Source organism: Balaenoptera musculus, chromosome 14 (assembly GCF_009873245.2).
Source record: "Balaenoptera musculus isolate JJ_BM4_2016_0621 chromosome 14, mBalMus1.pri.v3, whole genome shotgun sequence".
NCBI classification, from domain to species: Eukaryota; Metazoa; Chordata; class Mammalia; order Artiodactyla; family Balaenopteridae; genus Balaenoptera; species Balaenoptera musculus.
The window spans coordinates 9,765,843-9,782,649 of NC_045798.1; the positions used below are offsets into that span (position 1 = coordinate 9,765,843).

The 16,807-nt window shown below is 37.3% G+C and overlaps 1 protein-coding gene across 14 annotated transcripts in view; it reads right to left on the minus strand.

Moving 5' to 3' along the window:
* The window catches only part of ATXN2 (ataxin 2), a 132,820-nt gene that overhangs the window by 30,854 nt on the left and 85,159 nt on the right, over window positions 1-16,807 (minus strand). For 12 of the 14 annotated variants that reach the window (XR_005016201.1, XR_005016200.1, XR_005016202.1 and 9 more), the window contains 4 exons: window positions 13,253-13,554; window positions 12,146-12,209; window positions 11,369-11,521; window positions 10,914-10,980 (listed from right to left, as the gene is read on the minus strand). Coding sequence is in view for 10 of the 14 variants with exons in the window: in XM_036823297.1 (XP_036679192.1) it covers window positions 10,914-10,980; window positions 11,369-11,521; window positions 12,146-12,209; window positions 13,253-13,554 (586 nt within the window). In the remaining 4 variants the exon portion in view is untranslated. The remainder of the gene's footprint in view (window positions 1-10,913; window positions 10,981-11,368; window positions 11,522-12,145; window positions 12,210-13,252; window positions 13,555-16,807) is intronic. The other 2 variants (XM_036823295.1, XM_036823300.1) reach the window with 1 other exon arrangement.

Below are 16,807 nucleotides of genomic sequence, written 5' to 3' on the forward strand. Positions count from 1 at the left end.
CTCTAGTAGCACTTAGCTGCCTATAACTTCACTCGAAACAATTTTGTTAGATTGTATTGTAGCAGCTGTCACATCAGCATGCATTTTTAAAACAACTTATCAAAATTGGTGAATTTTTGTGTAGTCATTTTAATATTGAAGATGGAAGAAAAAAACAACATTTTCAGCATACTATGCTCTATTACTTCAAGAAAGGTAAAAACGCAACTGAAATGCAAAAAAACATTTGTGTAGTGTACGGAGAAGGTGCTATGATTGATTGAACGTGTCAAAAGTGATTTGCGAAGTTTTGTGCTGGAGATTTCTTGCTGAATGATGCTCCACGGTTGGGTAGATCAGTTGAGGTTGATAGCGATCAAATCGAGACATTAATTGAGAACAATCAACATTCTACCATGTGGGAGATAGCCAATACACTCAAAATGTCCAAATCAAGTGATGAAAATCATTTGCACCAGCTTGGTTATGTGAATCGCTTTTAATGCTTGGGTTTCATATAGGTTAGGCGAAAAAAACCTCCTTGACTGTATTTCCACATGCGATTCTCTACTTGAACGTAATGAAAACGTTCTGCTTTTAAAACAAATTGTGATGGGCAATGAAAAGTAGATACTGTACAATAATGTGGAATGGAAGAGATCGTCGGGCAAACAAAATGAACCGCCACCAATTACACCAAAGGCCAGTCTTCATCCAAAGAAGGTGATGTTGTGTAAAGGGTGGGATTGGAAGGGAGTCCTCTATTATGAGCTCCTTCTGGAAAACTAAACGATTAATTCCAACAAGTACTACTCTCAATTAGACCAACTGAAAGCAGCACTCGACAAAAAGCGTCTGGAATTAGTCAACAGAAAAAGCGTAATCTTCCATCTGGATAACGCAAGACCACATGTTTCTTTGATGACCAGGCAAAAATTGTTTCAGCTTGGCTGGGAAGTTCTGATTTATCTGTTGTATTCATCAGACACTGCACCTTCGGACTTCCATTTATTTCGGTCTTTACAAAGTTCTCTTAATGGAAAAAAATTTCAATTCCCTCAAAGACTGTAAAAGGCACCTGGTACAGTTCTTTGCTCAAAAAGGTAAAAAGTTTTGGGAAGTTGGAATTATGAAGTTGCCTGAAAAATGGCAGAAGGCAGTGGAACAAAATGGTGAATATGTTGTTCAAATAAAGTTCTTGGTGAAAATGAAAAATGTGTCATTTTTTAAAATAAATAAATTTATTTATTTTATTTTATTTATTTTTGGCTGTGTTGGGTCCTAGTTGCTGCGTGCTGGCTTTCTCTAGTTGCAGTGAGCGGGGGCTACTCTTTGTTGTGGTGCGTGGGCTTCTCATTGTGGTGGCTTCTCTTGTTGCGAAGCACGGGCTCTAGAGCGCAGGCTCAGTAGTTGTGGCGCATGGGCCTAGTTGCTCCACGGTATGTGGGATCTTCCTGGACCAGGGATCTAACCCCTGTCCCCTGCACAGGCAGATTCTCAACCACTGGGCCACCAGGGAATTCCCTGTGTCTTATTTTTACTTAAAAACCGAAGGAACTTTTTTGGCCAAGCCAATAGAAGCTGGCCTTTGAAAAGGTCAATAAGTCTCTAACAAGACTGATGAATAAAAAAGGGGGAAAAGACATAAATTATCAATACCAGAAGTGAAAGACAGAGCATCACTACAGATCCTAAAGACATTAAAAAGATAAAGGAATATTATGAACAACTTTATGCCATTAAATCTGGTAAATTAGATGAGATGGCCAGCATTAACTTGGTATCAAGATCCTACAAAGACATTACAAAGCAAAGCAAACTACAGACCAACATCCACCATGAACACAGACAAAAACCTCTTTAATAAAATACTATCAAGTCATATCCAGGAAAACATATAAAGATAATACACCATGACTAAGTGTATAAATGGGGTGCCAGGAATGCAAAGCTGGTTCGATATTCAAAAATCAATCAGACTTCCCTGGTGGCACAGTGGTTAAGAATCCGCTGCCAATGCAGAGGACACGGGCTTGAGCCCTGGTCCGGGAAGATTCCACATGCCGTGGAGCAACTAAGCCCATGTGCCACAACTACTGAGCCTGCGCTCCAGAGCCTGTGAGCCACAACCACTGAGCCCGCATGCCACAACTACTGGAGCCTGCGTGCCTAGAGCCCATGCTCCGCAACATGAGAAGCCACCGCAACCAGAAGCTCATGCACCGCAATGAAGAGAAGCCCCCGCTCGCTGCAACTAGAGAAAGCCTACGCGCAGCAACGAAGACCCAATGCAGCCACAAATAAATAAATGTATTAAAAAAAAAAAAGCCACTGAGGTGTTCAATTAAAAAAAATCAATGTAACTCTTCAAAATAACACAGCAAATCAGAAAAACCATATGATCAGCATAAGAGATGCTGAAGTATTTGACACAATTCAATAACCATTCATCACTAAAAAACAAAACAAAACAAAAAACATCCTCAGCAAGTTATGAATTGAAACCACAACTAACACTATACCAAAGGGTGAAAGATACTGTTTCACCCCTAAGATCAGGGGCATGGTAAGGAATGCATCCCTTCTATTCAGTAAGTAATGTATTAGAAGACCCAGCCAGTGCAGCACGGTAAAAAAAAGACAGATATACTGACTGGATTATGATTGTGTACATAGAAAAGTCTAAGTAAGTCTAAAAAGAAGCTATTAGAAACAATAGATGGGTTTAGCAAAGTGGCAAGACACAAGGTTGATAGTAAAAAATCTAGTGTATCCCTATATACTAGGTAAACAAATGCTGAAAAATTTACAACGCCATAAAAAATATGAAATACTAAGTGATAAATTTAAGTAAACAAATGCAAAACTTATACAATGAAAACTACAAAATACTGGTGAAATTGAACACTTAAATAAATGGAGAAATACAACATGCTTGTGGATTGGAAAATTAAATATTGTTAAAGGGGGTCAAGTCCCCCACAAACTGATCTTCAGATACAGACACAGATAATTCCAAGCTGATTCTACAGTTTATTTGGAAATGTAAAGAAACTAGAATAGCTAAAACAATTTTAACAAAGACGACTAAAACTGGAGGACTTCCATGAACTGATTCTAAGATTTATTATAAAGTAACAATAATCAAAAAGCGAGTACTGGCATGAGGATACACAGATTAACACAACAAAATAGTTCAGGAATAGATCACACATATACAGACAACTGAATTCTATGAAGATGCCAAGATAATTTAACAGCAAAACAGAGGCTGGTGTTGGGAAAACTGGATATATATACATGGGAAAAAAAAAAAAAAACGAACTGCATGCCCTGCACAAAAACTAACTTCAGGTCGATCATACACCTAATTGTAAAAGCTAAAACTTGTATTAAACTTCTGGAAGAAACATAAAAATATTCACAACCTGGGGCAGGCAAAGGCTTCTTAGTTATAACAAAGCATGAATCATAAGAGAAAAACATGATAAATGGGACTTCATCAAAATAAACAACACAAGCTCTTTGAAAATATTCATAATACCTATACCTGATAAAGGATTTGTATCCAGAATATATAAATAACGGTTACAATTAATAGTAAGAAAACAAACCAAAAGTAAATAAAGGAAAAAGATTTGAACAGACACTTTGCAAAAGAAGACAGCCAATAAACACATGAAAAGATGTTCACAATCAGTAATCATTAAAGAAATGCATATTAAAACCACAGTGAGGGGCTTCCCCGGTGGCGCAGTGGTTGAGAATCTGCCTGCCAATGCAGGGGACACGGGTTCGAGCCCTGGTCTGGGAAGATCCCACATGCCGCGGAGCAACTGGGCCCGTGAGCCACAGTTACTGAGCCTGTGCGTCTGGAGCCTGTGCTCCGCAACAAGAGAGGCCGCGATAATGAGAGGCCCGCGCACTGCGATGAAGAGTGGCCCCCGCTTGCCGCAACTAGAGAAAGCCCTCGCACAGAAACGAAGACCCAACACAGCCATAAATAAAATAAAAAAAAAAAAAAAAAAAAGAAGACTTAGAACCACAGTGAGGTAGCGTAACACACTCATCAGATGGGCTAAAATTAAAAAGACAGACAAGGGACTTCCCTGGTGGTGCAGTGGATAGGACTCCATGCTCCCAATGCAGACGGCCTGGGTTCGATCCCTGGTCAGGGAACTAGATCCCACATGCATGCCCGACTAGGAGTTCACATGCCACAACTAAGGAGCCCGCATGCCGCAACTAAGGAACTGGCGAGCCACAACTAAGGAGCCCAGCCCACAAGCTGCAACTAAGGAGCCCACCTGCCACAACTAAGACCTGGTGCAACCAGATAAATAAATAAATAAATAAATAAGCCAGAAAATTGTTGGCAAGGATGCAAAGCAATTGTAACTCTCATACATGGCTGATCAGTTGAAATGTAAAATGACACAATCACTTTGGAAAACAATTTACCAGTTTCTTATTAATTTAAAATTGCATTTACCATACAACTCAAAAATTCTAGTTCTAGATATTTAACCAAGAGAAATGAAAGCAAATGTTCACACAAACACCTGTACAAAAATGTTCTTAACAGTTTTATTCAGAACAGCCAGAAACAGAAAATAATCCAAATACCCATCAACTGGTAATGGGTAAACTGTGGTATAATCATAAAAATGGAATGCTCTTCAGCAATAAAAAGGAATAAATGGATACAAATGATAATATGAAATATTCTCAAATTATTATGTTGTTTAAGCCAGACGCAAAAAATACAATACACGATTCCATTTACTAAATAAAAAATATCTAGAAAAGTCAAATCTAATCTACAGTAAGAGAAAGTAGATCAGTAGTTGCCTGGAGTGGGTGGCACTGGAGTAGAGTTTTCATCAAAATATACACTTAAAAGAAAGACATTTTGTTGTATGTAAATTACAGAACAATAAAACTGGTTAAAAATTTTGGATAGCCATTTGGAACAAGATAAACTGGATTCATACCTTACACTGTGTATAAGGTAATTTCCAAATCAATCAGAAATTTAAATGTAAAAAAGAGGAAGTTATATTAAATTCTAGAAAGCATATGAATTCTTTTACTACACATGAGTGGGCAAAAATCTTAAAAACCATAAACCAAAAAATCAAAAGGTAAATCACAGCAGAAAATCATAACACTTCTAGGAAAAAAACAACCACAGGAGAAAATCTTTGCAACCTTGGAGTATGCAAATATAGGAAACAAAAACACAACCATAGAAGAAAAATTGATCAAATGGACTCCAAAATGAATAAATAAGCCACAGACTACAAGAAAATGTTTGAAATACAGAGAAAGGAATTACATTAATCCATACTCCTACAACTCAGTAAGATAACTCAATTAAAAGAAGTATAAGGAAAATCTTGATACAGTGATATATAGTAACTTCTAGGAATATGATGTCTTCAAACAAAAAAACTCATGGGTGCAGAACAGTACATATAGTGTGCTTCGTTTTGTGTATGAGGGAAGAAAAATAAATGTCGACAAGGATGTCATGACAATTTAATGAGGAAAGAACAGTCTTTTCAACCAATGGTGCTGGGATAACTGGATATCCACATGCAAAAGAATGAATGTGGACCCCATCCTCATGCTATACACAAAAATTACCTCAGAATGTATCACAACCTAAATGTTAGAGCTGAACTATAAAACTCTTAGAAGAAATCACAGTATATCTTTGTGACCTTGAGTCAGGAAATGGTTTCTTAGTATGATACCAAAAGCAAAAGCAACAACAAAAATACACATAAATCGAAGTTCCATCAAAATTTAAAAACTTCTGTGCTACAAAGGACACCATCAAGCAAGTAAAAAAGACAACCCATGAAATGGAGAAAATACCTGTAAATCCTGTATCTGATAAAAGATTTGTATACAGACTATATAAAGAACTCTTACAACTCAGTGATTAAGAGACAAATAACTTAATTAAAAACTAGGTCAAATATGTGAATAAACATTTCTCCAGAGAAGATATGCAAATGGTCAATGAACACATGAAAAGATGTTCAACATCATCAGTCACTAGGGAAATACAAATCAAAACCATAATGAAATACTATTTTATAAGCACTAGGATTATAACAGACAACAAGTGCTGGTGAGGATGTGGAGAAATTGGGACCCTTGTACACTACTGGTAGGAATAAAAAATGGTGCAGCCACTCTGGAAAACAGTGTGGCAGTTTCAACACTAATTCCACTCCAAGAGAAATGAAAACATAAGTCCACACAAAAACTGTACACTAATGTTCAGCATTATTTCACAATAGTCAAAAGTGGGAACAACCCAAAGAAGCATCAACTGATGAATGGATAAATAAAATGTGGTATCTATACAATGGAATATTATTCGTCCATAAAAAGGAATGAAGGACTGATATATGCTCCAACATGGATGAACTTTGAAAACATTATGCTAAGTGAAAGAACCCAGTCACAAAGACTGCATTCAATATGATTTCATTCATATGAAATATCCAGAATAGGCAAATCTACAGAGAAAAGAAGGTAGATTAGCATGTCTACGGTATGAGTGTATATGCACATGGGGTGGGAGGGGAACAATTACTAAAAGGTATGAGGTTTCTTTTTGGTGTGATGAAAATGTTTTAAAATTGACTGTGGTGATGATTGGGCAACTCCGAGAATATCTTAAAACCCACCGAACTGTATACTTCAAAGGGATGAATTTTATGGCATTCGAATTACAGTTGACCCTTGAACAATAGAAGTTTGAACTGTGTGGGTCACTTGTACGCAGATTTTTTTCAGCAGTAAGTACTACAGCACTAAACGATACACTGTTGGTTGATCTAGAACTGTGGACATGGAGGACTGACTATAAATTATATTCAGTTTTTGACTGCACAGAGGGTCAGTGTCCCTAACCCCCGGGTTGTTCAAAGGTCAACTATATATCTAAATAGAACCATTTAAAAAAAATAGAACATATTATTTGCAAAGAAACAAATGTATACTTGCAAAAATAGACACTGTAAGGATACATAGAAAGTAACTTTAAGTGATCACCTGCTGGTGATGGAAGGGATGATCCACATCTGGGATGGAAGTGATGAGGAAAGGACAAATGAAGAGACTGGGATGAAAGCAAGACTTCTCTGAATAATCTTTTTATGTAATTTCCACTTTGAAAATATATATTTCACACACAAAAAATAAAATTAATAAAAAAACTATCCTTACAAATGATAACGAACTCAATCAGGTTAACCTACCTATGTGTCAAACTGTGGACATAACTCAGTGACTATAGAAAACGGTATTTTGGAATTAACAAGGGTAGCAACTCCTGACTCTGAAAATTGGCACTTAAAGAATTCTTAGTGAAATAGATACTAAAGAAACCTTAAATTTTATTCTGTAGTCCAGGGGTTAGACAACAAATAGTTTGGAAACATCTAATACACATTATAGGAAAATGTAAATAAGCCAGCCTCTAAGATGGCCCCCAATGACCCCACCTCCTGGTATTCACACCCTTATGCAGTCCCCTCCCACATGCACCAGATTTGCTCTGCTTGATCTATACAGCAAATGACAGAAGTTAAGATACATCACTTCCAAGGTTAGATTGTTAAACAAACTGTAGCTTCCATTTAGGTCAGTTTCTCTCTGAATACTCACTGTGGGAGAAGCCAGATGCCATGTTATGACCAGAACTATCCTGCCAACAGCTCTGAATCTGGAAGCAGATCCACCAGCCCCAGTTCAGATAACCACTTTTCTAGCCAACATCTTGTCTGCAACTTCTTAAGAGACTCTAAGGCAGAACCACCTAGCTAAGCAGCTCCTGGATTCCTGACCCTCAGAAACTAAGTGAAATAATATATGTTTGTTGTTTTAGGCAGCTAAGCTTTGTGTTAATTTGTTCAAAGACAGATATTATTAACTCAATAGCAATGAATATATCCAATGACCAGAAAATAGTTTCTAAATACTATTTCCCAGCAAAGAGAATGAGGGTTGCTTGGAGGATTACTGATCCAGGTCTAGAGTTAGATTAGCCTGAGACATCGTATTTGCAGCAGAAAGGAAGCTATCAGAGACAAATGAGTAGTACCCAAAGGACACAGGAGCCAACTTGAAGGGATTACCATCAATCAAAGATGGGACAATGGGAGCAGCAAAAAAAAAAAAAAAATTGACTGAAATACAATGAATATATAAAATTATATGAAAATCCATGTATTCATAACTTTCCTGTACAAACTATTTCAGGATACCCAAACAGCCCTCGTTAAAAAGAACAGTCCCTTACAGAATGATTCTAGCTAATAAACGGAGAAGAAATACTAGAAATTCAGAAATCGCTGTTTTCAAACTCCTAATTACAGTGATTTCCAAAGTATGGCCCTATACCAGCAGGATCACTAGGGAATTGGTTTTTTTATAAATTGCACTAGAAAAGTAAATTCTCAGGCTATGCCCCAAACCTACTGAATTAGAAATTCTGGGGATGGGGCCAAGCAATTGGTGTTTTTAACAAACTCTCTAAGTGATTCTAATGTACACTAAACTTTGAGAACCACAGCCCAATGAAAAGATGATGCTAAGTATCAATCATCAATGAATTAGATGAAAAACTAATAGAAAACTTTACGATTGGGGAGGGGAGGCTTAGGCTATCACCACCTGAGAAAGATGGGGGGAATCAGTCCTCAAATTGCAGTAATGGTTAGCTTTTCACCTTAAGGTAGTTGATTTTTGTTTTTGTAGCCAAAGCCTTCTACCACCCCAACTTCGCCTCGAAGTAGGACCAGATATTGTACAGCTCTCGAATGATCCAATATAGAGTACTCACAAATATCTATCAAGTAATCTTATCTCTTCCTGTAAAAAAGTTAAACCTGAATGTAAACAATGACATCACAAGAAGTAAAGAGACAAATCTAGAATACAGGACATGCTACATAATATTTGGTTTCTGCCACAAAGCAACAGCAGGGGTAAAAACAGCAGGGGAACTACAAAGACATGTAACAAATATAATAATGTGAAGATCTTGGGCTTCCCTGGTGGCGCAGTGGTTGAGAGTCTGCCTGCCAGTGCAGGGGACGCGGGTTCGAGCCCTGGTCTGGGAGGATCCCACATGCCACGGAGCAGCTCGGCCCGTGAGCCATAATTGCTGAGCCTGCGCGTCTGGAGCTTGTGCTCTTCAACGAGAGGCCGCGATAGTGAGAGGCCCGCGCACCTCGATGAAGAGTGGCCCTCGCTTGCCACAGCTAGAGAAAGCCCTCGCACAGAAACGAAGACCCAACACAGCCATACATACATACATACATAAATTTAAAAAAAAAAGAATGTAAGCAGACAAGAATCTCATTAAAAAAAAATAATAATAATAATGTGAAGATCTTATTTTGATCCATATTCAAAACAAACGGACTGTAAAAATATATTCTTGGCTCAGTCAGGGTAATCTGATTATGATGGTTATTAGATGATAAAAAGGAATTACTGTTTATTTTTATAAAGTGTGATAACAGACTCGACTCTGGCTATCTAACAAAAATATCCATACTTTTATATATGATACACACGAAGTATGTAGAAATGAAATGGCAGGTCCTCAGAATAAGATTAACCCTATAACTAGATAACTTTAAATGATCTAAGGTAGAGTTCTTCCAATAGGTTCCAGTGTTCTAAGGAAAGATAAAGGATATACTTTTTTTTTTTTTTTCGCTGTGCCACACAGCTTGTGGGATCTTAGTTCCCTGACCAGGGACTGAACCTGCGCCCCCTGCATTGGAAGCGCAGAGTCTTAACCACTGGACTGCGAGGGAAGTCCCAGAAGCAACTTAAATTTAAATGCCCATCAACAGATGAATGGATAAAGAAGATGTGGTATATATGCAATGGAATATTACTCAGCCATAAAAAAGAATGAAATAATGCCATTTGCAGCAACATGGATGAACCCAGAGATTATCATACCAATAGTGAAGGAAGTCAGGCAGAGAAAGACAAATATCATACGATATCACGTATATGAGTCTAAAATATGATATAAACGAACTTATTTACAAAACAAACAGACTCACAGACACAGAAAACAAACTATGGTCATCAAAGGGGAACGCGGTGGGGACACATGAGGCGCCTGGGACTAGCCGATACAAACTATCATATATGAAAGAGACAGACAACACAGGGAACTACAGTCAATACCTTGCAATAAACTATAATGGAAAAGAAAAAAGAAGTGAAATTTGCGTGATGGGGGTAATTATTGGGCACTGAGAAATGACTTTACTATATAAACCATTCAACTTTCTAGCCTCAATAAAATTATAGCAAATAATTGCTCTCAATTACCTAAATGGCAAAAGAGGGGAACCCTTTAGCATTTTTCAACGTTAAGAAATTTCCTTTTAAGATAAATATGTGTTTTTTTTCTATGAAGGCTCTTCTACACAGAGAATACTAGATTATACAACACTCTCATTTTAAAGATGAGGAAACATTCCTCTAATAGCATTTTGATGGTTTCTGAAGTGAGCCATCTCTGCTCAAAAAGAAATTCTAAATTTTGGGGAAAAAAATCATATATTATATAAAACAAGAACGTCAGCAACTAGTTAATTAATGTAGCGAACCCTCTTTCCAAATTTAACATTGAAAACTTCAAAATTAAATTATTTTTTGTGAAGAGGATCCTGAAATTCACAACTGATGGGTATTTTCTCCTCCTGTTTTTGTTCATAAAAATGCATCTAAACACCTGATGTAACGTTGAGCACCAGAAGTCAATGAACAGCTTCACTGAAAGTCAAAACTGAACCACAAATATTTATTCGTTATAAATTGAGTTATTTAATTCATGCAGCATGCAGACTACAAGCAAATACAGGCAGGATTATTCTCACCTTTACCTGCTCTATATGTCTTGGCTTGATTGACAGGCATGGGCGTCATAGGTATAGGATATAAAGGCTTAAGGGAATAAAAAAAACAAAAACAAAAACTGAAGATTAGGCTCTCAAGATATTAAGAATGTATTTTACCACTCTCTCTTAGTTGCATATTACTAGAGAGCTAGCTCTGAGGTTTCCTGATTCTTTATGAGTCATTAAAAAATAAAATCACACCCACAGCTAAAAGGACAAACCCCAAACTGCAGTAAATCTAAATCATCTTTCTTACCAGAAACATTCTCAGATTTAGGTCCTTATACTAACAACACACCACACTGCAAGCTTCCACTTTTTAAATACCTCTGTTACACCATCACTGCCTCAAATCACTGCATACCTACAGAGTGCTTGGTGTCAAATACAAATAACTTAGAGAGGGTAAATGAACACCAAATTCTATGACTTACTTGCACTCCTGGGCTCACTGGGACTGGATACATCATATTTGGTGCAAAACAAACAGGCTGAGTATAAACTGGAGCTGGCTGCTGATGACCCACCACAGATGGGCTAGGTTGTGCTTGAGGACGAGGCGAAGTTGGGGTGGTAGAAGGCTTTGGCTACAAAAACAAAAATCAACTACCTTAAGGTGAAAAGCTAACCATTACTGCAATTTGAGGACTGATTCCCCCCATCTTTCTCAGTTTTACTCACTGTTGATTAGTAGTACCTCTTAATGAGAATATCTCACAGAAAATAAACTTCCACATGTTTCAAATAAAAGAAAAAAAATACTTGGTTATGTTACCAATTACCAAGTATTATTGGTTGATTACTGTTACCAATTAATCAACAATGCTATTAAAAATAGCAGTGGTGATTTTTAAGGAACTGGAGACTTTTTAAAAATTAAAAAATAAACACATCATCTTACAAAGTCAGTAGAATAATAACTGTACATCTGTGAACCTGAGAGCCTTGCTGGCCAACCATCTTCAAATTCTGAGTCAGAAAGATTAAAAACTTTGCCCCAGACCACATCTAATTGATGACAAAACTAGCATTTTTTCCTATGGCTCAAAAATATTCATTAATGACTACAGAAGAAAAAAGAACTTAAACTAAAAGTTGTTTTAGAATACTATAACTGAATTTAGACAGCAGGTATGGGAAAGGGAATATTACTACTAATAATTTTTTTTTTAAGAGGCTAGATTATTCCAAAGAGAGAGAGAAAAACGTACCTGAGAAAAGGAACGCGGGTTGAACTCCTTCGCATTGGGATTCAACGTTGATTTCCTCACTTGCCTAAACCGGAAAAAAAATAAAGCCCAGTGAAATCTGCATGGAACTTATGCTACTGTAAAGTCTTTTATACCTGACAGTTTTTTTTAAATTGCTAAACATTTAAACAATTCTCACTAGAAGATCACTAATTCTCTTCATTAAAACACACATATACATAATCCCCACCCCTTATTTTGATAATTACTAGCCAAAAAAGGACAAATTTTTTAAAAAGTGTAATACGAATGCTTTTCTCAAAAGCAATCAACAAAACTTGAACTGAAAAGACAGTAGCCCCTCATAAAATATCCGTAAAAGCAATCCTTAATATACCAATTCTCTAGCATGCAGTATTTTTTATGTGATAAATTGTTTCCTATGTGAAATATCTTGGGAAAAATCTTGATTCTAATAAAAATTTTTTGCCTCAAATTAAGAATAAGTGCTCCTTGACTTATCAACATTTGCATTCCAATAGTTCATCTGTAACTGGGTTGTACGGAACCCAGAACAAATAAATCAATGGTGGTGTGGTTAGGTTCCAAGACTAGCCCACAAAAGCCCATTTAACTGATAATATATTGGATGTGCAGAATTAATTCTATCTTAACAAATCTAACTATTAACTAAAACTTTTTTTTTTTTGAGGGAAAACACGTTGAATTCCAAGTAGGGGCACCAGAGACTTCTCTCTCTTCTTGGCAGTGGAAGTTCTTAGTCAAGTAGCACAGCCAGGAGGTGGGTACTGACTAGCATACAGGGGATATCAGTCCCAAAGCCAGAGATTTTTCAACTCCCTGTACATTTATAAATAAGCCATTCTTAATTTATGCATAGGGTTTCTTTGCCACAGGGTGGAAAAACGGTGGAGGAGGGAAGAAGAGTATAGGGTGCAATGACCTAATTGACTTAAGATGTCATTTGTTTAGACCAATTTTTTCTAAGTTGAGAGCTACTTATAAAGCAGTCTAAAACTCTAGATAGATTCTTGAGTTGGAAGGCTCTGGACACCTTAAGGAAAAGTTAAGTAAATAACAGTCGTGCTAAATTCCAGGTTTACTCACTCAGCTGCGTCTTTCTTCTCCTCTTTATCATCTTTCTCTTGTTTACATCCTGGACTGGAAGTCTGAACCCCTTGGGATGTGACCTCAGGTCCCCTCTTGTGCTCTGTGTTACTGAGGATTGAAGGGGAAATGCTGGGACTGCTCGGCTTGCTGCTGCCACTGGTGCAGTTGCTGCTACTTTCAATGAAAGAATCCTTAGCATTTGGTTCAATTTTGTCTTTGATCAAATCTCTTGATTTTTCTCCCTCTCTATTTTTGTTTAGCAGCTGATCCATAGATTCAGAAGTAGAACTTGGCTGTAACTAAATAAAGGAAATAATTATACTTAAATATTTTAAATAACTCTAGTAATCAATGTTTTTCCACGAGCACAAACTGAATAAGGCTTTTTTTGTACTTTACGAGTAATGTTTTCATTATAAGGCAACAATAACAAAATGTCTATACAACACAACTACAGTCATCTAAGCACTCAAATGTCCTAGCCTGAAAAGTTAAATATTTACTGAGTACATACCATGTGTCAGAAATTGTGTGTGCTAGGAATGGAAATATGAAATAGTTCCTATCCTCCCAAAGCTTTCCATCTGGATGAGATTAGACACTTGACAAACTGGGGTAAATGCTATAGGATCTCACAGGGAAAAGCAACTCACGGAAAGAGAAGGCTTCTCAATGGAAATGTCATCTAGTTTAAAGTGTGAAAGATATTGGGGGTTTGCGGGGGAGTTTGGAAAAGGGACTAACAGTCTAAGTACAAGAAACAGCATGTTTAAAGACCCATAGGAAAGGGAGAAGATGGCCCCACTGTGGAACAGAAAAGTACTGGTGGGCACAAGATGAGTCAAGAAATGACAAATTCACCCAGGAGGAATGAGATGATAAAGGAACTTGAAAGCTATGTTAAGAACTCTAACTTTTAGTTCTCAGCATAATAAGAAGTCAATGAAGAATTTTAAGCAGGTACAGACTGAGAAGATTAATAGTTCACAAAGATGGGCACAGCAGCTTTGTGGAAAATGAACTGCAGGAAGCCAAGTAAGAGTGTAGAGAGACCATTATGGCAGCTGGACTAAGACCTGGGCTTGACCTTGAGAAGTGGTGAGTTGGAGTCTGAAGTAGGTGCATTCAGAGGGAGACCTGGATAGACATGTACGTCAGTTAGACCTTGTAACCCATAAAGGAAACCACAAAACAGAAGCACCAACAAGAAGAGCAGAAGACAAAAACGTCAGTAAAATAAGTGATGGGGTTTTTAAGTTTGCAGAACAGAAGCAGTCAATGCTACTACTGTCTGATGATGATTTAAGATGCCCTACTCCACAGAAGAAAGAAAACAGGAATAGCTGAAGGAAATGACAAGAAAAAGAGAAGAAAAGGGCAGCAAGTAGAAGGAGCCATGGTGGAAATGAGAATAAATCCAAGCAGCAGCCCTAGGCAGTGAGAATAAGCTGAAGAGCAATTGTACAGCAGAAGGGGCTGCAAGACTAGAGAGACAGACTACTTCTTCAGCCTCAGGAAAGGCAGACCACTGTCAAAGTCTCACTACTGGAGCCCTTGGTATCCTGGCAAGCAGCACCACACATCTCAGGGGCTTCTCAAGCTTCACTGCATCACCAATATAAAGCCTCCAAGTAGTTGACGGCAGAAGGTGAAAGCAACATTTGGACACAGTGGGAGTTTAAGTCACAATATAGGTACTTAATGTTTAGTAGAGGCTATATGTGTAACGGACCAACTGTGTACTGCGTAAAACTTTAAATATTTGTCACAAGGGTCCTTGAGCGAGGCAAAAATAAGGCTTTTGATGTTGTTATTCATATAATGGCAAACATACCTATAGTACTCACTATGCGTTGGACACTGTTCTAAACTATTTACAAACTCATCATTCAGTCATTATAACAGCCCTATTTGATGTACATACTATTACCGCAATCTTATAAATGACGAAAATAAGGCACAATTCATGCTTCTGAACATTCTTCTGTATTTCCTATCTGCAATATACTAAACATAAAAGAAAACTGAGATTATTCTTCTTTTTATTTTTTCAAAATTGAACCACTGTTCCCTTTTATTGAGAAATAATTCACATATAACATTGTATTAGTTGCAGGTGTACAACATTGTGATTCAATATATGTATGTATTGCAAAATGATCACAATGTCTAGTTAACAGCCATTACCACACAGTTAAAAATTTTTTTCTTATGGTGGGAACTATGTAGACCTACTCTCTTAGCAACTTTCAAATATACCATACAGTATTATTGACTACAGTCACCATGCAGTACGTTACTTCCCCATGACTTATTTATAACTGGAAGTTTGTGCCTTTTGACCACCTTCACTCATTTTGCTGCACCCACTGCCTCTGCCAACCACCAATCAGTACTGATGAGTTTGGGTTTTGTTTTCTTTTCTTTTTTTTAAGATTCCACAAATAAGTGAGATCATACAATATTTGAACTTCTCTGACTTATTTCACTTAGCATAATGCCCTCAAGGGCCACCCATGTTGTCAAAAATGGCAATTACTCTTCTTTTTTATGGCTGAAGAGTAATTCCATTGTGTGTGCGCATATACATGCAGATATCTTGCGAGTTAGTGTTTTCGTTTCCTTTGGATAAATACCCAGAAGTGGAACTGCTGGATCATATGATAGTTCTACTTTTAATTTTTTGAGGAACCTTCATACTGTTTTCCATAGTGGCTGCACCAATTTATCCACCAATAGTGCACAGAGGTTCCCTTTTCTCCACATCCTGGCCAGGACTTGTTATTTCTTGTTTTGTATTTTTGAGAATAGCCATTCTAACAGGTGTGAGATCCCTCACTGTGGTTTTGTTTTGTTAAAATATTTGTTTATTTATTTATTTATTTGGCTGCATCACCCGATCACCCGGGTCTTTGTTGTGACACGTGGGCTCTTTGTTATAGCGGGCAGGCTTCTCTCTATTTGTGGTGCACAGGCTTTGTTGCCCCGCATCATATGGGATCTCAGTTCCCTGACCAGGGATTAAACCCACATCCCCTGCATTGGAAGGCAGACTCTTAACCACTGGACCACCAGCGAAGTCCCCTCATTGTGGTTTTGATTTACATTTCCTTAATAACTTCCTTAATAATTACATCTCCTTAATAATTTCCTTAATAATTAGTGAGGACCTTTTCATGGACCCGTCGGCCATCTTTACATCTTCTTTGGAAAAAATGTCTATTTAGATCCTGTGCTCATTTTAAAATCAGATTGTATTTTTGCTATTTAAGTTGTATGAGTTCTTTATACATTTTGGATATTAACTCGTAAGATATATGACTTACAAATACTTTCCCCATTTGGTAGTTCCCTTTAACTTTGTTGATGGCTTCCTTTGCTGTGCAGAAGACTTTTAATCTGACGTAGTCCCAGCTGTTTATTTTTGCTTTTGTTGCCTTTGTTTCTATTGTCAAATAAGAAAATCACTGCCAAGGCCAACGTCAAGGAGCTCGCTGCCTATGTTTTCTTCTAGGAATTTTATGGTTTCAGATCCTACTGTCACATCTTTAA